The sequence below is a fragment of the Paroedura picta genome, chromosome 3 (genome assembly GCF_049243985.1).
Source record: "Paroedura picta isolate Pp20150507F chromosome 3, Ppicta_v3.0, whole genome shotgun sequence".
Taxonomy (NCBI): Eukaryota; Metazoa; Chordata; class Lepidosauria; order Squamata; family Gekkonidae; genus Paroedura; species Paroedura picta.
This window is the reverse complement of record NC_135371.1, coordinates 58,941,082-58,962,729: the sequence shown is the minus strand read 5'-3', so window position 1 is coordinate 58,962,729 and position 21,648 is coordinate 58,941,082. Positions and strand designations below refer to the sequence as shown.

At 46.1% G+C, this 21,648-nt stretch overlaps 1 protein-coding gene across 2 annotated transcripts in view; it reads left to right on the top strand.

The window, feature by feature from the left end:
• The first annotated feature begins 130 nt into the window (after positions 1 to 130).
• Positions 131 to 21,648, top strand: part of PARP3 (poly(ADP-ribose) polymerase family member 3) — a 34,529-nt gene continuing 13,011 nt past the window's right edge. Inside the window, exons 1-4 of one of the 2 annotated variants that reach the window (XM_077325888.1) lie at positions 132 to 776; positions 2,252 to 2,297; positions 16,054 to 16,265; positions 17,050 to 17,175. In XM_077325888.1, the coding sequence (XP_077182003.1) occupies positions 16,077 to 16,265; positions 17,050 to 17,175 (315 nt within the window). In that variant the 5' untranslated portion in view covers positions 132 to 776; positions 2,252 to 2,297; positions 16,054 to 16,076. Of the gene's footprint in view, positions 777 to 2,251; positions 2,298 to 16,053; positions 16,266 to 17,049; positions 17,176 to 21,648 lie in introns of both variants that reach the window. The other variant, XM_077325889.1, reaches the window with a different exon arrangement.

Sequence of the window (21,648 nt, the reverse complement as noted above, 5' to 3'; positions counted from 1 at the left end):
TCCTCCCACTGGGCCTGCTAGGCTGCCGGCGACTCCGGGGCATGCGCAGTCTGTTATGCCGGGGGCGGGGCGGCGAGGGAGCTGGATGCGCCTGCAGGAGGGCTCGTGCGCCGGTTGGGGCCAGCCGTGAGCTGGACGCGCTGCGGGCAGCTGAAGGAGCCCAGAGGGTGGAGGGAGGGCTGGTGAGTCACTCGGCTAAGTGCAGGGAACGGGGGGGAGGGGGGAATGTTTGATTGGGAAAAAGGGCGGGGCCTTGCCTTGGAGAGCCTGGCTTTCTAGCTTGTCGAAGGCTTTCACGCCACACTTGGCGACGTCCCGTCATTCCCCCTCCCCCCTTATTGTTTTGCACTGAGCCTAAAAAGTGCTCTGAGAATATCAGAATTTTGCTTTGGTGGGATTCCTCCCCCGCCCCCGTTAAAAAGAAAATGCCTAGACTTTCCAAAGCGGGCTTTCTGTGCTTTTTGTGCTTGGACAGTTGTGCACGGGATGACCCAAGTCCAGATTGCGCGGCCGGAGCCCGGCGGCTCTTCCGGCTGGGGCTGCCAGGCTCGCTTGGGCAGGATCACGCAGTCCCAGCGTCGGCTTGAGCTGCCCATTCGCTGTCTCGGGGCTGGGCTGGTGCCATTCCCGGAGAGGCGGGTTGCTGCTGCTCCGTTATGTCGTCGGCAGGCTGAGGTCACCAACAGGCAGGAGAAAGCGAAGGCACCGACCGACTTGTCCAAACTTGCCCGGCTTTTCCTTTCCCAGCGCCGACGGCCGACCCTCCACTCTCCCCGGTAAGTTTGCTTCTCCAGGGCGAGGTGGGGTTGCTCTCAAAGGATTCTAGTTTCTGCATTGCCGCTAAACTGATAGGTAAACATGGGACCATAATCCTGCAGCTAGTTTCTGTGAAAAGTCAGGGGCGTTCCCAGGGACCAAAAGGTTGCCAGTAGGATAGCTTCTTTTTGTTGGGTGTCCGTCCTGTTTTGGCCTTTAAAAAAAACCAAGACTGATGAAAATGCCCTCTCTTGGAGTTGGAGGGTTAGGAATATTCCTAGTTAGTAGCAATTAAAACAGTCTAAATAGTAGAGGTATTTAAATTGAGATTTGTCATAGTGATTGTGGTCCCCTCTTTGAAGTAATCAGGTGGGAAATGTGTCCTTTTCGTCTTCATCTTTTTTTGCTGGTTGCCAGCTATTGCTTTTCATCCAGACCAAAGCCCACGATGGTCCAGGGGTGTGTCAACACACAGGCCTGGCCAGCATAGCCCGAGTAAGTTACTGGGTGGCTGAACCAGGACTGGAAATAATCAGCCCCTTTCTGAACACGTGCGTTTGCTGATCTTCTTTGATCAGGTTTGTAAACAGACACTGTAGACAAGTAATCAAATCAGGAAGTTTTGTAAACTACAAAAGAGATGATTTGGATTGGCCATGTTAGGCTGGTGGCCTGCAAATCTTTATTTTCTGGGATAAGTAACATATCCAGTGAAAGATCAAGGGCAATTCTGTACATTAAAAAATTAGTGTTATGCCAGCGAAATGGTGTAATGCTAAAAAAAATCGCGCCTCCAGGGATTCCTCGCCTCCTGGCTCCTCTGCCGCCCTCTTGTGCGTCTTGACACTCCGCACGCCTGCTTGAAATGGTGGAAGAGGGGAACGCGCTATCCATGCTCTTCCGCCTGTCAATCAAGAATGGCAGCCAATCACCTTAAACCATCTTTTAAAGGGCATGCAATGCGAGCCAATTTTTTAAACAGATGTTCTCCGTTTAAATGCGTACGTGTCTATTCATAGACGGAAAAGGCTGTTTTTACGGCCACCACTCTTGGAATCACAAGCCTTGAAGCTTTTTAAAAATGATCTGTTTTCCAGAGTTTTTTGGGGGGGGGTGGAGGCATGCTTTTTGTGCAAATGTGGGGGAAAGGGTTTTTTTTTTCATTCTGCCTGGGCAATTGTACACCTATTTGTTGCTCCAGGCATTTTTAATCAAAAAAAGAAGCCCCATCCCTGGGAGAAGGGAGAGGGAGGCCAGGGCGGGCTCTGGAGCCGGAGCTAGCACTCCTTCGGCTCCGCACATTCCCATGGCATGTAGCTTGTTGATTGCTCTCCTCCCGCTCACGCTAAATAGTTGGGGGAATCCAGTTTATGCAATTCCACCACTAGCGATTTAAAATGTAGGATATAGCTGCCGGATTGCTCCTGGGTCGCTGGATGAGGACGACGTTATGCAAAGCGCAAAAAAAAAAATTATTTTTTATTTATTTATTTAGATTTATATACCGCCCTCCCCGAAGGCTCAAATGGTGCTTGCAAAAGGTAAGGATTTCACTATATTTCCTTTGTGCAGAATTTCCCCAGGATTTGGGTCCAGTAGCACCTTAAAGACTAATAAGATTACCAAGGTATAAGATACAAGCAAAGAAAGTAATTATTTTTTTGCAGGGAGTTCAGATATAGATGGTTTTGCTTCACCAATTTCAATATCTTGCAGTAATGCATAAATTTAGAAATTTATTAGAGCTGTATTTCCTGTTTTGACCTAACTTGCTTGAATCATAGAAAAGAAATTAGGATAATCCTCTGGTCAGTACTTCCTTTTGTTCTGACACCATTTGATGGCATGTTGTTTTGAGACGAGACTTGCCAGTAGAGTTAATTGAAGACCATTTTCACTTTTACATTCCCTGAAACCAATTCCCATGTACTAAATGAACATATGTATGATAACATAGACTTATGCTTCTGATTTGGCTGGAAACTCTATTCAAGGGCTTGCCTTGTTAGGACTGGATCCCAGTGCAGGCAAAAGCTGTGATTTATGTATGCATGGGCCATTAATAATGATAGCAACACAGAACAAGAATGTAGTGTTACCTTTGAGAATCGAAATAGAAATTGTGTTTCTTACCCATCCTGGATTGCCTGACTCGGATGATTCAGGCTACCCTAGTGCTGGAGGGTAAGCAGGTTCGGTTTAGCACTTGGGTAGGAGACCACCAAGATAGTCTAATGTTGGGTGCCCCTTGCCTTGAAAACCCTGCAGGGTCACTATAAGTTAGCTGCAACCTGACAGTACTTTCCACCTTCACCATCCATACTGGAGATAAGATGGTCACAAATTAGACTTTTGTCAAATTTAGACTATCTCAGATTTCCTTACAAGTAATGGGAAAAAATCCCCCTTCAAGGATCGCTGCCTTGTTGTGGCAAGGGGGCTTGTGTAGTTCAGTGAAGCTATGAGCTATGCCGTGCAGGGCCACCCAAGACGGACAGGTCATAGCTGAGAGCTCTGACAAAAGGTGATCCACTGGAGAAGGCAATGGCAAACCACTCCAGTATCTTTGCCATGAAAACTCTATGGACAGTTCCAATAGGCATAACGATATGACGCTGGAAGATGAGCCCCTCAGGTCGGAAGGTGTCCAATATGCTACTGGGGATGAGCAGACGGCTAGTACGAGTAGCGCCAGAATGAATGAAGCGGCTGGGCCAAAGCCGAAAGGACGCTCAGTTGTGGAAGTAACTGGTGGCGAAAAGACAGTCCGATGCTGTAAAGATTTTTATTCCATAGGAACCTGGAACGTCAGATCCATGAATCAAGGCAAGCTGGACATGGTTAAACAAGAAATGAGAAGACTGAACATTGACATTTTAGGAATCAGTGAACTAAAATGGACAGGAATGGGTGAATTTAATTCAGATGACCATCAGGTATACTACTGTGGACAAGAATCTCGCAGAAGAAATGGAGTAGCATTCATAATCAATAAGAGAGTAGGAAAAGCAGTCTTGGGATACAATCCCCAAAATGACAGAATGATCTCAGTTCGAATCCAAGGCAAACCATTCAACATCACAGTGATCCAGGTCTACGCCCCAACCACTGCTGCTGAAGAGGATGAAGTTGATCAGTTCTATGAAGCCCTACAACACCTTCTAGAAGCAACGCCCAAAAATGATGTGCTTATCATCATGGGGGATTGGAATGCTAAAGTAGGAAGCCAAAAGATAACTGGGATAACAGGCAAGTTTGGCCTTGGAGTACAAAATGAAGCAGGGCACAGGCTGGTAGAATTTTGTCAAGAGAATACAATGGTCATAGCAAACACTCTTTTCCAGCAACCCAAGAGACGACTCTACACATGGACATCACCAGACGGTCAACACAGAAATCAGATTGACTATGTGCTCTGCAGCCAAAGATGGAAAAGTTCTATCCAGTCAATAAAAACAAGACCAGGAGCTGATTGTGGTTCAGATCATGAGCTTCTTGTTGCAAAATTTAGGCTTAAATTGAAGAAAGTAGGGAAAAGCACTAGGCCACTCAGGTATGAACTAAATCATATCCCTGACGAATACACAGTGGAGGTGACAAATAGATTTAAGGAATTAGATCTGATAGACAGAGTGCCTGAAGAACTATGGACGGAGGTTCACAACATTGTACAAGAGGTAGCAACTAAAACCATCCCAAAGAAAAAGAAATGCAAGAAATCAAAATGGCTGTCTGAGGAAGCTTTACAAATAGCTAAGGAGAGAAGGGAAGTGAAAGGCAAGGGAGAAAGAGAAAGATACACCCAATTGAATGCAGAATTCCAGAGAAAAGCTAGAAGAGATAAGAATGCCTTCTTAAATGAACAGTGCAAACAAATAGAAGAAAACAATAGAATGGGGAGGACCAGAGATCTTTTCAAGAAAATTGGAGATATGAAGAGAACGTTTCATGCAAAGATGGGTATGATAAGGGACCAAAATGGTAGGGACCTCACAGAAGCAGAAGAGATCAAACAAAGGTGGCAAAATTATACAGAAGAACTATACAAGAGCGAGCTTAACATCCCTGATGACCACAATGGGGTAGTTACTGACCTGGAGCCAGACATCCTGGAATGTGAAGTCAAAAAAAAGTAAAAGTAAAAGTGCTACACTCAATATGCCAGCAAATTTGGAAAACAATGGCCACAGGATTGGAAAAGGTCAGTTTACATTCCAATCCCAAAGAAGGGCAATGCCAAAGAATGTTCAAACTACCGCACCATCGCACTAATTTCTCATGCTAGCAAAGTTATGCTCAAAATCCTACAAGCTAGGCTCCAGCAATATGTGGACCGAGAACTTCCAGAAGTACAGGCAGGATTTCGAAGAGGCAGAGGAACTAGAGATCAAATTGCCAACATACGCTGGATCATGGAGAAAGCTAGGGAGTACCAGAAGAACGTCTACTTCTGCTTCATTGACTATGCTAAAGCCTTTGATTGTGTGGAGCACAACAAATTGTGGCAAGTTCTTAAAGAGATGGGAATACCAGAGCATCTTATTTGTCTCTTGAGAAATTTATATGCAGGTCAAGAAGCAACAGTGAGAACTGAACATGGAATCACTGACTGGTTCAAAATTGAGAAAGGAGTTCGGCAAGGCTGTATACTGTCGCCTTGCCTATTTAACTTGTATGCAGAGCACATCATGAGAAATGCGGGATTAGAGGAGTCACAAATTGGGATCAAGATTGCAGGGAGAAATATCAACAACCTCAGATATGCAGATGATACCACTCTAATGGCAGAAAGTGAAGAGGAACTAAAGAGCCTGTTGATGCGAGTGAAGGAGGAGAGTGCCAAAGTTGGCTTGAAACTCAACATCAAGAAAACAAAGATCATGGCATCCGGCCCTCTCAATTCCTGGCAAATAGAAGGGGAAGAAATGGAGATAGTGACAGATTTTATTTTCCTGGGCTCCAAGATCACTGCAGATGGGGACTGCAGCAAAGAAATTAAAAGACGCTTGCACCTGGGGAGGAAAGCTATGGCAAATCTAGACAGCATCCTAAAAAGCAGAGACATCACCCTGCCAACAAAAGTGCGTTTAGTCAAGGCTATGGTCTTCCCAGTTGCAATGTATGGCTGCGAAAGTTGGACCATAAGGAAGGCCGAGCGTCAAAGAATTGAGGCTTTTGAACTCTGGTGCTGGAGAAGACTCTTGCGAGTCCCTTGGACTGCAAGGCGAACAAACCAGTCAGTCCTAGAGGAGATCAGCCCTGACTGCTCTTTAGAAGGCCAGATCCTGAAGATGAAACTCAAATATTTTGGCCACCTCATGAGAAGGAAGGACTCCCTGGAGAAGAGCCTAATGCTGGGAGAAATCGAGGGCAAAAGAAGAAGGGGACGACAGAGAATGAGGTGGATGGATGGAGTCACTGAAGCAGTAGGTGCAAACTTAAATGGACTCCGGGGAATGGTAGAGGACAGGAAGGCCTGGAGGATCATTGTCCATGGGGTCGCGATGGGTCGGACACGACTTCGCACATAACAACAATAACAAAATGGGAAAATAATGAGTTGCTGTGAAGTTTGAACTAAAGGTTTCAGGTTTTCTAATCTGATTAATGCTTCAAATTGAGGAGCTTAAACTGGAATGAATGTTAACGTGCTACTGAACTTAATGCTTCAAGACTGGGTGCACTCTCATGATCATTTTGTTGTAGAAATACAGGGAGGACATTTTCTAAGACAAAATGTTTTAAGAGGTATGACTGAGAACCAAACTCTGTGCTGCATCTGTGACTGGATTGGATCCCCTGATGTACTCTTTCTTCATTAAACCGGAGTCTAGTGACACCTCAAGGACCAACAAATTTTATTCCTCCATAAACCTTTGTGCATCAGAGCGCACTTTATCTAATTAACTAGATTGAAAGCCCATTTTAAAGAGGAATAAGAGGAGCCGGGTGCGGCAGTGGCGAGGCGGGCTTCTGGTGGCCGTAGGCGGCGGCGGGTCCTCCAGGGTGCGCGGGCATGCGGTCGGCGGCTGTATCGTCAGCAAGTGGTGCTAAACCACGTCGGGCGCTGGCAAGGTGTGCCGCTCGTGACAGGAGCGGGCACCGGGTCCTCCTGGAGGCGCGTCCACATCAGCAGCAAGTGGGGAAATGGCGGATCTGGGCGGCCAGTCCAGGGCGGGCCAAGTGGCACTCGGAGGGGCTTCGCGAGTTTTTATCCCGGACAGGTTCCGCCCTAACTCCTCCCCACCAGCCCTTACTATTTTATTTAATCCCCGGCACCGCGGGACATTTAAAGATTAGCTCTGCGATTGTGTGATTCACAGGAGCTTAAACTGGAATCAATTTTAAAGTGCTACTGAACTTCTACTTTAATAGAAGAACATGGCTATGCTCTGGAATCATTTTTCTAAATTAAATGAGATTATTTATTTATTGTATGGCATATGTGTAATATAGCCAGGAGATCCCAAAATGATCTGCCTGCCACTCAGGAAATGTTTGGCGGTGGTTTTCCCATTGCCTGCCTCCATGTTATGACCCTGGTATTCCTTGGATGTCACCATTCCAAATGCTAACAGGGACAACCCTTCGTGGGGTGAATCTGCACTGGGCCTTTTATCCCCTGAGACCCCAATTTAAAGAAACTTGCCTACACATCATTCGATTTCCATTCTGATATTTAACACTTTAAATGTTCCCTCCGCAACATTTATGATTGATACGCGATGACCCTACCTTTCCCCCATGATATCCAGGAGCAGATATGTCACTATATTTGAGGAACCTGCTTTGAGAGCCTCCAGTATTAAGTGTAGATATTCTGTGTTTTTCTGGATTAACATCCTCCCTGGTGCCTCCAATGCTGACATAGCAAAGCAGTCTGTCGCTGATTGGTCAGGGTGTCAGTTCAAAGACTGCCTTGTTCCCAGTTGCCATTCCCTCACAAGACTTATTTTTGCCCTCATTTTAGGATCTGTTTTAAAGTGATTGTGCTCCAGAAACCAACACTTCTATGAGCCCCCTTGTTCTCTGTGAGGCTGCTGCCTCCAATCACACACACACACCCCACCCCCGTTGCAGGAAAAGAAAGAGAAACAAGCAGCCTCGTGCTGCACTTGCTACTCCACCTCCGGCTTGCTCTGGCTGTACTCGGGAGCCAAAAGACAAGAAATAAAGTACTCTCCTTTAATGCCGGCTGGATCTTCACCCGACATCCCCCACCCACTCAGGAAAAGAAAAATAAACAAACAGCTTTGTGACCACCACTCTCCCCCCTCTGAGCTTTCCCAATCAAGTGTAGAACTCTTGTGTTTCAATGGGTGGGGAAGGAAGGACGAGGACCCGGGTTCAAAACAATCTGAATTCAGCAGGATCGACAACGGGGGGGGGGGGCAGATTAAGTGCAGAACCAGCCCTGGTTTCCTAGATGTAACAGGATTGGGCTTGCCAGGGCTATCCAGGTCACATCATGAAATGAAAGTGGGGAGGTGCCAGATTGATCAGAACATGGGTGAAAGTGTATAACTCACCCCAATGCATGATATTTTTCTGACTGAATTCTTTCCCTACTGCTGTTTCTATTAGAAAAACACACACATGTACCTGATGCAGCTGTGTTTCGTTTTAAAAAGAAAAAAATAAGAAGATTCCCCTGCCTGTCCCAAAGCTATAGTTTGGTCCTGAGCTGGCTAGGAACCAGAAATTTTAGGACCCCGTGTAAACTGGGAGGACAACTGAGAGTGGGACATAGACATGGCATTTGACTGTGAGTGTTGTTTGCCAGGGTGTAGACTTCAGCCTCTATCTTAGGGTCATGCTAACAGTAGCATTGCTTGAAGAAAGATGTAGAAAAACTGGTTTCTTTGGAGATCTGTCAAGCTATGTTAGCGCAATATATAAACACACAACTGTCGATTAATTGAAACCATACAACTAGACAAGAGAATGAGAATCATCTATTTTATTTATTTACTAGTAAAAAAGCCCATTGTATGAAGAAGACAATGGGCGCTAGCAGGTGGGGACCAGAGCGAGCGGCAGGCGAGGGACAGAGCGAGGGACAGGCTACCTGAAAGAGGAGGCGGGCGGCGGCTCCTCGGCGTCTCGTAGTTTTTGCCGAGGAGCACCAGGTGTGGTGCGCTGGGCTGCGGCGGCTCCTCTGCATTTTTTTGTTCTTCTGCGGCTTTCCCGGCGGCTCCATTGTGTTCTGGGGCCATGAGGGCAGGGAGCCGCCAGCAGCAGCGCTGTGGGCGGCTGCCAGGGCTCCCAGGGCGCCGGCTTGAAGCGGCGACAGGCTCCTCCAGGGTTTTTTTTTTTCTGCTGCCTCTCGTGGGCGCGCCGGCTTGGAGCTGCGAAAGGCTCCTACAGGGTTAATTTCTTTCTGCTGCTTGGAGTTGCGAAAGGCTCCTACAGGGTTTTTTTTTTTCTGCTAGCTCTCGTGGGAGCGCCGGCTTGGAGCTGCGAAAGGCTCCTACAGGGTTAATTTTTTTCTGCTGCTTGGAGCTGGGAAAGGCTCCTAAAGGTTTTTTTTTTCTGCTGCTTGGAGCTGTGAAAGGCTCCTACAGGGTTTGTTTTTTTTTCTGCTAGCTCTCGTGGGCGTGCCGGCTTGGAGCTGCGAATGGCTCCTACAGGGTTTTTTCCCCCTGCTGCTTGGAGCTGCGAAAGGCTCCTACAGGGTTAATTTTTTTCTTCTGCTTGGAGCTGCGAAAGGCTCCTACAGGGTTAATTTTTTTCTGCTAGCTCTCGTGGGCTTGGAGCTCCTACAGGGTTTTTTTTTTTTTCTGCTGGGAGCTGCGAAAGGCTCCTACAGGGTTTTTTTTCCTGCTGCTTGGAGCTGCGAAAGGCTCCTACAGGGTTAATTTTTTTCTGCTGCCTCTCGTGGGCGTGCTGGCTTGGAGCTCCTACAGGGTTTTTTTTTTCTGCTGCTTGGAGCTGGGAAAGGCTCCTTCAGGGTTTTGTTTTCTGCTGCTTGGATCTGCGAAAGGCTCCTACAGGGTTTTGTTTTCTGCTGCTTGGAGCTGGGAAAGGCTCCTTCAGGGTTTTGTTTTCTGCTGCTTGGATCTGCGAAAGGCTCCTACAGGGTTTTTTTTCCTGCTGCTTGGAGCTGGGAAAGGCTCCTTCTGGGTTTTGTTTTCTGCTGCTTGGATCTGCGAAAGGCTCCTACAGGGTTTTTTTTTCTGCTGCTTGGAGCTGGGAAAGGTTCCTACAGGGTTTTGTTTTCTGCTGCTTGGATCTGCGAAAGGCTCCTACAGGGTTTTTTTTTCTGCTGCTTGGAGCTGGGAAAGGCTCCTACAGGGTTTTTTTTTTCTGCTGCTTGGAGCTGTGAAAGGCTCCTACAGGGTTTTTTTTTTCTGCTGCCTCTCGTGGGCGTGCTGGCTTGGAGCTCCTACAGGGTTTTTTTTTTCTGCTGCTTGGAGCTGGGAAAGGCTCCTTCAGGGTTTTGTTTTCTGCTGCTTGGAGCTGGGAAAGGCTCCTACAGGGTTTTTTTTCTGCTGCTTGGAGCTGTGAAAGGCTCCTACAGGGTTTTTTTTTTCTGCTGCCTCTCGTGGGCGTGCCGGCTTGGAGCTCCTTCAGGGTTTTTTTTTTTCTGCTGCCTGGAGCTGGGAAAGGCTCCTACAGGGTTTTGTTTTCTGCTGCCTCTCGTGGGCGTGCCGGCTTGGAGCTCCTACAGGGTTTTTTTTTTCTGCTGCTTGGAGCTGGGAAAGGCTCCTTCAGGGTTTTGTTTTCTGCTGCTTGGAGCTGGGAAAGGCTCCTACAGGGTTTTTTTTCTGCTGCTTGGAGCTGTGAAAGGCTCCTACAGGGTTTTTTTTTTCTGCTGCCTCTCGTGGGCGTGCCGGCTTGGAGCTCCTTCAGGGTTTTTTTTTTTCTGCTGCCTGGAGCTGGGAAAGGCTCCTACAGGGTTTTGTTTTCTGCTGCCTCTCGTGGGCGTGCCGGCTTGGAGCTCCTACAGGGTTTTTTTTTTCTGCTGCCTGGAGCTGGGAAAGGCTCCTACAGGGTTTTTTTTTCTGCTGCCTCTCGTGGGCGTGCCGGCTTGGAGCTCCTACAGGGTTTTTTTTTTTCTGCTGCTTGGAGCTGGGAAAGGCTCCTTCAGGGTTTTGTTTTCTGCTGCTTGGAGCTGGGAAAGGCTCCTTCAGGGTTTTGTTTTCTGCTGCTTGGAGCTGGGAAAGGCTCCTTCAGGGTTTTGTTTTCTGCTGCTTGGAGCTGGGAAAGGCTCCTACAGGGTTTTTTTTTTCTGCTGCCTCTCGTGGGCGTGCTGGCTTGGAGCTCCTACAGGGGTTTTGTTTTCTGCTGCTTGGAGCTGGGAAAGGCTCCTTCAGGGTTTTGTTTTCTGCTGCTTGGAGCTGGGAAAGGCTCCTTCAGGGTTTTGTTTTCTGCTGCTTGGAGCTGGGAAAGGCTCCTACAGGGTTTTTTTTTCTGCTGCTTGGAGCTGTGAAAGGCTCCTACAGGGTTTTTTTTTTCTGCTAGCTCTCGTGGGCGTGCCGGCTTAGAGCTCCTACAGGGGTTTTTTTTTCTGCTGCTTGGAGCTGGGAAAGGCTCCTTCAGGGTTTTGTTTTCTGCTGCTTGGATCTGCGAAAGGCTCCTACGGGGTTTTTTTTCTGTCTACGACGCTGTGAGCCCGCTGCGGCCGGCGGCAGAAGGCTTCCCTTCCCCCCCCCACCCATCCACCCCCCCGAGGCTCTCTGGAGCCTTCTCTCGGCCGGCGGAGCGGGCTCGCAGCGTCCACAACGCTGCGAGGCCGCTCCGCCGGCCGAGAGAAGGCTTCCCGGCCCACCCCCCAGCCGAGGCTCTCACCAGGCGGGCCGCCATTTTCCGAGCGAGTGAAGCAGGCAATGGGGAGCCGCGCTTCGCGCGGCTCCCCATTGTCTGCTTGGGGCGGGATTGACACTCGGAGGGGCCAATCAGGAGCCGCTTCGCGGCTCCTGATTGGCCCCCCCCGAGTTTTTATCCCGGACCGGTCCCGCCCTAACTCCTCCCCACTACCCCTTACTCCTTTATACAGTCCGTGGCGCCCGTGGCGCCACGGGCTGTTTACAGATTAGGAGTTTTAGCACTGGAACAGTGCAGAGCTGTTGGTTTCTAATGTTATTCCTATGGCCAACACTCTCTCCTTTTCACCTCGGGTGGACGGCAGGGGCTGAGCTCTCTAGAAACATTAGTTGTTTGCAACATTTTGTCCTCCTCCTGAAGTACACACCCAGGACTGAGTCACTCTTTTTTCTTTCAGTACAATCCTGTGCACAGTTCCCTGGGAGTGAGCACCATTGAATACAGTTGAATGCAACTTCTGAGTAAACCTGGTCAAAATTTTGCTGTCACAGCCATTGTGTAGTACTATCTGTGAAGAAATGCATTTTCCCTGTAGGTTGAAATGAGTATTTTAACCATTTCCCCCTCCCCTAGAAGGGGTGTGGGGAATCAGTCCAATGGCTCCCCAGAGGTACCTGCATACACATTTGTAAACTAGACAGCCTCCAAGTGGAATCTTCAGAAGGAATTCCTGGAGATTCCCAGGAAGTGCCCCTTTGACCCAGCTTGACCTGGTCAGTGGGTGGAGAGACTGAAATGATCTTGCAACAAGGAAGGAAGTCTCTTTGGCATAGAGTCCATCAGGGGGATAGAGCTCTCACTTGAGGTCTGAAGCAGGCAGCCATTGGCCATTCAGTCTCCTGGAGAGCTGTTGCAAGTGTTGAGGTAATGGAACATTAATAGATATTAGGGATGGGTGATGGGTCATTCGGTTAGGATAAGCTGAAAAGTACCCTAATCAATGCTGCTTCAGGTACGTTTTGGACCTGTCTGAGCCAAACCACACATTCCTGTACTTTGAACCAACCACATCAGTGCTATCCAAATTGCAATTAGGTGATTCAGCCATAATTCAGCCAGTTTAAAGGAAGGGTCTGGGGGATGAAGAGACCATGCCAAGCAGCTGATCTGTCATGATCAGCTGTTTGGTATACCCTTTAAATGCCTGCTGCTCCCCAGCCTTCTCAAGCACTGTCCTGGAAGGCAGGGGAAGGGAGAGAGAGAGAGCATGTGCCAAGCAGCTGTTTGGTGCATCCTTTAAATGCCCCCCCCCCTTTCTGAGGTAGTGGATACACTCTGCTGCCTGGGAAGTTGGAGGAGGATGGTATGTATACAAAAAAAAATTAAGTCTTTCAGATTCAGCCCAAATTAATTTGGCTTAATCCAAATGTGGGAAGGGTAATTCAAGTGGTTCAGATTTGGCACAAATAGTGCACATGTCTAGTAGAGATCTAATTTCAAGCTAGAGGAACCTGTCCTATATTTTAACATCTGAAAGGGCACATATAGTAATAGAGGAAGAAGGATTTGCATTTCTACCCAATTTCTTTTGGAGTCTCTAGCTCATTCTGATGCTGTACTAAAAGTATACTTCAGCAGTCTGTAGAGCAGTGGTCCACAACCCCCGGAATGGGCCGCGAGAGCCGTGGCTCCCTCTCCCCCCCCCCCCCAGCGAGAAGCTTGCCAGGCTGTGAGCAAATCGGTCGCTGAAGCAGCCGATTAGCTTGCGCCCCACAAGCTTCTTGCTGCGGGGGGGGGGGGGAGGAAAGCATGGCCGCCGGCACGCCAGCAGCGCAAAAGTACATGCACGGACCTGCCGTGCATGCACATTTGCACACAATGGGGGCACAAACGCACATACGTGGCAGTTTTGCGCATGCATACATGCCCAGAGCCTCCACGCATGCACATTTGCGCCCCTGCCGGGAGCACAAAGGCACTCGTGCGAGAAACTGCAGCGCTCGTGTTTGCGGCCTGCTGCTGTAGAGAAAGGGTGGAGAACAAATATAAATAATAATAATAAACATTTTTGTTAGCTTAAACATTATATTTATTTTATTTTTATTTATCACATTTGCACACAACCTTCCCTTGAGGCTCAGGGCGGTTCACATGAAACGTAAAGGAACTATACATTAAACTCCATTTTTTACATCAAATAGAAACAATGGCAATGGTAATGACAATAACAACAACAGAAGAATAAAAGTTTAACAGAACAACAATCAAAAAGGTGCATGGTTTGAGTCGGGTACATGGATACCTGGGAGGGAGGTTCAGGGGCCTAGATGTTGTTGTTGGTCCTGGTTGACCTCAACCAAATGTCTGGTGGAGCAACTCCCTTTTGCAGACCCTGCGGAACTGTTTTAGTTCCATTAGAACTATTTTTTTTATTTTGTATGTTGGCAGTGGTTCTCTGTACCTTATAGACATCCACCGTTTTATACACATTATTGTAAAGGGGAGCCCTAGGAAGGGCGAGAGGCTGGCCATTGTCAAGTGATAGTATCTTCAGGGGCACACTTGGAAGTAAACTGTCCCCATAGTGACCAGGGGCTGAGCAGTGGGAGACCCAGAGGCAAGGCCTCAGAATTTAAAGTGGAAGGTGGGAGTTCTGACTTATATAGGTCAGTGGTGGCAGTGGCTATGAGAGGGAGTACGAGACAGACAGACAACAGCCGTCCTTTGGAGTGCCTGGGGTGGAATATGGCCTTCCAGCCAAAACAGGCCCATTCCACTAGGCCATTCAAATCTAGAAGATTCACTTTCTAATTTTGTCTTGAACCTTTGATTCCTTGTGATATGGCTCTAGCATGCAAGTCTTCTGGAGGCCTGTTTGTGGTGGGGAAATGACTCACCTGTTTAACTTCCTTGCTTTCTAAAACTTTGGTTCAGGTCTATGTTTTGTAGTCAGGCCTCAAGCTGCAAAAGTATGTGTTCCCAATTAAGCACCAGATTGCTTTGTCCTTGGAGACTTGCACCTGTAGCCTTGAAGCTCCAGCAACTAGCTCTGCATGGAACATCTCTCCAGCTTTCTCTAATGTTGTGTTATGAGAACATAATCTCTCGCTAAAGCTTGGATTGGCTGTTATCTCTAACTTGTCACCAAGGCTACATTTGACCTAACCCTAAATTGGTATATAAATATGATTGGCTCTGAGTATGGAGGTCCATGTGGGATTGTCAAATGGTCTTGTTTTGTGGAGCTTCAGCTCCCTTTGGATTCCCTGGGTTCGACCACTTTGAAACTTTGCTACTCTGAACATTGCTTATGCTCTTGGGCTTTGAATTATCTTGTAACATCTTTCTTGTGAGTATTAGTTAGAGATGTTATACAATTTTATTTTGTTCACTGATTAATATTAACTTGTGTATTTGTGCACCTTAAATAAATATAAATTTTTATAACCATTTTGTCTGATTCTTGGAAGTGCTACAAGAGCATAAACCTGCCAGTGCCTTCTTAGTCATACTACTATTGTGTTCTGTTGGTGGCGCTCTCTGACCTGGACTGGGTATGGGACACCTTGCCTTAGTTCCCTCATAGACTCAAGAGCCAACCCTGGGTTCTTGGAACCGGGGAGATTGCAGGGTTGGTGACTACTCAACAGGGAGTGTGGGTTAGCATAACTCTCTGCTTTGTAATTTGTGCCTCTCCCAGAAGTGGGACCAAAAGGAGTGTCTGAAGATTTGGCTTCCCCCCTTGGATACCACGACATTCTTAAACAAAACCCCTTTTCAGAAATTGGTGACCTTACAGTGTTATCTAGCCAGAGTCCCACCATTCTGTTTCTTTTTTTTTCTCATTTCTTTTTATTTTGAATAATAGAGGGGATACAGGAAAAAAGGGAATTATGTGTCAGAGTTGTACATACCTTATACAGCTGTTATTATTAGTAAAGTATAAAAACCAACCAGTGAATATTATTCTCAACTATTACCACTATTATTACTATAAATAAGAATTAGTGTTATAAAATTTAGTGTTATAAAATGGAGACAAGAAAAGAAAAACCTATACTTTCTGTTTTTGTGACTGCTTATTTATATAACCTAAATAATATTGCCAATTGCATTGAAATTCTTTAAAAGGTCTTCTGTTTACTAAGTTTGTCAGCTTGGCCACCTTGCATAATTCTCAAAGTTTGCTGAGCCAAGAAGTTATCTTAGGTAGTTCTGTTTGTTTCCGTTGCTGAGCAGTAACGATTCTTGCTGCCGACAATGCATGAAAAAAGGTTCTTTAGCATAGTTTGGTATATTACCCGAAATAAAACTTAATAACGTATGATCAGGATACATAGGGGAGTCCCACCATTCTGAATGCAGAATGTAACCATGTAAGGCGGCACTAATGGTGTCCTACTTTATCTTATAGAGATTCTCTAGCCTGCTGTTGGCTTGGGATTTAATAAAAAGAATTGACTTGCTTTCCATTGTTCATACAGCTGCATGAAAAGAGTGATTCTTCTTGTGTATATGTGATGGAAATAGGTTGAAACACTGTTAAGGAACTCATGGCCCCAAAGCGCAAGGCCCCTGCCCAAACCAAGGCAGCAGCCAAGGGCAAGAAGGTGAAAGAGGAGCCTGAACCAGAAGAAGACAGCTTCCGCTCCACTGTGGAGGCACTGAAGGCTGCTCCCAAGGAGAAACTCAAAGCCAAAATTGATGCTGCCTGCCAGCTCTGTAATACCAGCGATGCCAAGGTGAGGTTGAAGCTCCGGCAGATGTGCTACTTGTACCCAGTCTTCATTGGGCACAGTGGGGGGAAGAAACCACTTAGCATTTCTCCTGGAACAGGATGGTTCAATGTAAAGGGAGACTATTATCTCCTGAGCACCTGTGGCTGGAATTAAGATGAATATTCATTGGATCTTGAAGCTTCTTCTGTTGAGTCCTTGTGCCTTTATTTAGGTTGCCTTTTTGCAGAGTTCTAAGTTGCATTTCATCTATACAAAGAAGGAAAATGGACTGACTCATGAGGATGTTTTCCCTCCCAATTTGTTATCTAATAGGGGTTTCCCAGTATTTAGAAAATATTCTTTCCTTCAGGATATCTTCTGCCAACTGGACACTGTTCCCCTTGTGGTTGGTGATAATTGCAGGCTTGTAGAAGGGTCCAAGCCCAATAGGAATTCATCTGATGCGGGCTCCATTAGTTACCTAAGCTAATATAATGCTGGGAATTCTGTCTTAGGGTATTTGAATAGTGATATTTTCATGGTGCTTGCCTTGGTTGGTCTTGTAGTACTCCTGAGTTGTCATAGTATCCCCCTTTTTAGAAAAGCCAAACAAAGACTAAGATACAGAGGTTGACTCAATGCCATCCAATAAATTAATGACTGAACTGATCAAAGTGCAGTGTGTGGTCTACACTGGTACAGTCTGACTTATCCCTGGCTGGCATAAATGAAACAGGGCTGTGAGTATCTTCGAAGGGGCACTCTACTATTCCCTAAGTACAATAGATGCCTTTCTTTATTCTTCTAGATCTATGAGGACTATGACTGCATGCTGAACCAAACCAACATTGGGCACAACAACAACAAATTTTACATTATCCAGCTCATAGAGCACAATGGGAGTTACAGCTGTTGGAACCGCTGGGGCCGGGTGGTAAGTATCTTCTGCATACTATGACTATTGGGGCTCCAGAATGCTGCTTCTTTAATCCAGGTGGAGGGTCAGAAATCTCTGGAAGTGCTATAGTAATCTATTTAAATGTGGTACATGTTGCCTGTCCTGAAGTCAATTATAGCCATTTATGCACCCTACCGTAATGTTTCCCAGACTTGTTTGCAGAACTATAATGCAGGTAGGCCCTGAGGAGCTGCTCAGAAGCAGTATTCTCTGAACTTATTCATGGCTGGTTCTCTGCAGAGTGCTTCTGTGTTTTCCACAGAACTAGTTAGTTGGGGTACGGTGTTGTCTGTGTAGTCATGAAGACTCATAAGTAGCTCTAAGAAATCCATCTGTGTGAATGAGGCATGCTTTCTAGTTGGTCCAAATTCTCACTGGGAAAACTAAGTGCAAGGATGAGGCCTTTTTTCTGCTGCCTTGTACTCCTGTTCTTAGAAGGCCTAAATTTTACATATAATGCATATAACAGATGACATTCACCCAAATACTAAAGGATTGTATTGGCTAAATAACAAGATCTCTTAGACAAAGAGAGGACTGAAATGTGAATATGTTGAAAACCAAGGACAGCTTTTATTAAAAACAACAACACCTGGGGAGTCATATGAATGACGTGCTATATAACACTGAATATTACAATGCTCATGTTGAGGAGAAAGTATTCCAAGTGCTTACATGTCCTTTTGTTTGGTGTATGCCACTCATGGAAGGGAACCGGGGTCTTTAGAGAGAGACCAAGTGGGGAAAGTAGAAGCTTAGAGTCCTCTTTCAACCTTCATCCTGCAGCTTTCATTCTCAACGAACTGATCAGCCAATAATCCAGAAAAGGACCTCAGCGCTACACAAATCAATAAAGTTTGGGGCCATCCAAAAAGACGCATGTTGGGGCCAGAAGCAGGGACTTGAGTAAACAAAATCTAGATAGAGATCCAAGGAGAACAGAGCAAGAAGCCATGTGGAATTTGCTGTGTATGGCAGGATTGAGTACAACAAGGGAGCCAAAACTCAATCTACCCAACAGGATCAGATGGGCCGGAGCAGAACTTGAGGGAGCACCCTGCATCAGTTATAGTACACAGAACTGAAAGGGGAAGAGAATCGAGGTCAGGCTGTTCAACATTTAAAGAAAAAGGGAGAGCAAGAGGAAAACTTAGCCTGCTCAGTTTCCCAGAGGTAGAGATTTGAGGACAGGGGGCAGAATGGGATTTCCTAGTTGTCATTCCACAGTTTGCTTAAAAACTGTTTACATGACAGTAGACACTTTGATGTCAATTGTGCTTGCAAATATGTTCATAAACTCTCTGTGTGTTTTGCTGCAGCTGTGTATCCGGCACAGGTGTTTGCAAAGGCACACTTTTGTAGGTTCTGTGATAACAATGCAAATTAGTTGTTCCAGACCTGTATACTCAATGCAGGGCAACAGGTTTATAGTCACAGTATGGAACTCTCCCAGTATGTGGTTTCTGACGCACGTTGTATGAGGCAGATCAACTCTGGGGATTAGATATCTGGACTAATATAAAGCCAACAAATTTCTTCCTCCTGTTGGCCATGGATTCTATTAATACAAAATCTATTCAGCCACCAGGACAGAATGTAAAACAGCAATATTCACGATAGAGAAGTCACCTAAGTCCACTTGCTGGTTATATAGCAAAAGTCCAGGGTGTGCTTGCAGAAAATACAAAATTTTGAAACCAGCACCTGTCTCCTCAAGAAGGTTTTTTTCTTCCTTAGCTTCCACAGTATACCAGATTTTATTTTAATTTTTTTTAAATTAACATGGCATCCACAAGGCATCCTCCTCTAATTGTCCATTTTCCAGGATTTTCCTGTTTTCTAAATGCTTTCTCAAACATGATGTGGTATAATTGTTCCATAGAGAGCACTTTCAGAGTGCACTGGCAAGCCATCCAGATGCGAAGATGCACATTTTAGGAAATCCTATCCACTTGGCTCCATGTCTCTTGTTCCACACTCCCACAGCATCAGAGGGCTTTTAAAAAAAATGGCAGCTGTTATAGCACTACATTGGAATGATGCTTTCGTAATCTATGGCTACATTCAGCTAGTTTATCTTAAGTTCCTAACTTTCATTAAAAAAAAGCCTAAGAGTCTCGTTTAAGTCTCATTGCTGAAATATGGGAGAAAAGGCAGTTGAATAATTCTCTTTTATTTCTATGGTGAAAAGATTTAGTGCCTGCTTGTTGTTGTTTTAAATGCAAACTGGGAATTCAGAGTAACTAGTAGACTCTGGCAGAAGTTTAACTTCACTATGATATAATGCAATAGCAAATAATTATTTTTTAGCTTTATTAGTACACAGCAACATAAGAAAAGCCCTGCTGGATCTGACCAGTGGTCCATCTAGTCCATCATCCTGTCATACACGGCGGACAAGCAGTTCCTCTGGGGAACCCATGGGGTTTCAAGGCAAGATACATGCAGAGGTAGCATGCCATTGCCAGCCTCCAGTCATTATAATGTCAGCCATTTTAGTTTCAAATCCTTTCCTAACAATCCCTAATCCCTATTCCTGGAAATAGATGTTCCTCCTTTCCAGCTTGGTGTAGTGGTTAAGAGCAGTGGACTCTAATCTGGAGAATGGGATTTGATTACCATTAGGGTTGGGTGTGGGGGGGGAGGGGCGGCGCTGGCACACCTATCGACGCAAGCAGGCCCAGAGCTCTGTGTACCGACCGGCATGCCCGTGCTGCCCCTCCCCCCACCACCACTGCGGCACTGGCTGCTTCGGGCGCAAACTGAAGTGCCCAACCCTATATCCCCAAGCCAGCTGGGTAACCTTGAGCTAGTCACAGTCCTTTTAGAGCTCTCTCAGCCCCACCTGCATCACAGGGTGTCCATTGTGGGGAGAGAAAGGAAAAGGGGATTGTAAGCTGCTTTGGGACCCCTTCAGCTAATGAAAAGCAGGGTATAAAAACCCCAGCCTTTCTTCTAGGTAAGTAGTTTTACCATCTATGGCCAGAACAGCAGTGTTCCTGGAAAGCATAGGATGAGAACCAGTTGCATCTTCTTTGGGAAATCCGTGAAAAATGTATAAAAATAGTTTTGGGGTATGTTCTTTTCCCTAAGCCCAATTCAGATTTCCAGCTGTCACCAACCATGTCAGTGTTTATGGCATCAGAATTCAGTGCTTCAAAACACCCAGACTTTGAACGCAACGTATTAGGAATCCAATGTATGTGTCTATCATTATCTGTCCCCAGCATGGTAAAAAATCTGTAGTAAAGTGAATGTTCCCCGTTGAGCACCTATTCCTTCTGCCAGCCAATGGGGCACTGTCATACCTCACTTCAGTGCTCCTTTGGATCAGATGTCATTTGCAGGATTTTAAAATCCAAATACATTATATTGCTAGGGGTAAGAAAAAACACCCCTATGATGAATTCTACAATAAATTATTAGTGTGATTTGTCACCTGCCCATTGCTAAACTCTGTCCTGGCTGCTTGTGGACAGCTGAAAATACCAAGCTGTTGAGCCACTTCCCAATAGATTGATTTTTTCCTTGAACGGTGGCATTTGCTAGGCACCATGTGCATAGTGTGCTTACCTTTTCTTCTACCCCAGTAACCCACATGCTTGTTTTCCCCATAAACAATCTGCATTAAACACTTGTGAGATTGTACAATACTCAAGACAAGGATGTCGATTTCGACCTTTTGTTCACCTAGCAAGGCTTTTCTGCCAGGGCTTTCTGCATGAACCATGCTGCTTGGCTATATGCACTGTGTCTTGATGCTTTAAGGGATGGGGTTTTTTAACACTGGCTTATGTTCTGGCTATTTATTTCCAGGTGTATTAATTTGGCAGCTTGGATTTCCTTTGCCATTTAATTGCCAAGAGAACCCTCAGTTTAGGGTAGTTGTGCTGTACTCGATCAGTGCTGGCCTAGGAGAAGCCAGCTAAAGCATTGTCTGTAGCCCAGCCACAGATCTAACCTTATCCTTTCTTCTAATGATGATCTGGGTTCACCTCGGGTCAGTCTGGGCTGATGGCTCATGTCTGGGCTCGAGTTTCCTAAGGCAATTGTTTCCTGGAATACTTTGTCATACCCTGGCAGGTTATTATTGTTATTATTGTTACATTTATTACCTGCCACTTTCAGGAAGCTGGCTTATGGCGGGTTACAAGCTAAAAAAAAAAAACATGGTGGAAAAGCTATCCTTTCCCATGATGGAACACCTGCCGCCGGGTGGCAGAGGGCTATGTCAACACCATCCTCAAGATGGTCAAAGGATTATATGCTTTAGGGGAGGGGGGCAGTCAGATCTTCCTCCAGCACTGGCTTCAACCAGAGACCTGGCGGAAGAGCTCCGTCTTGCAGGCCCTGTCCTCATGCATGGTTTGCTTCATGCTTGAGAAAGTGGAATGTGAACTCCATTGAATCGTCAGCTGCAGTGTGCCCTTTCTTCTCTTTCCTTTACCA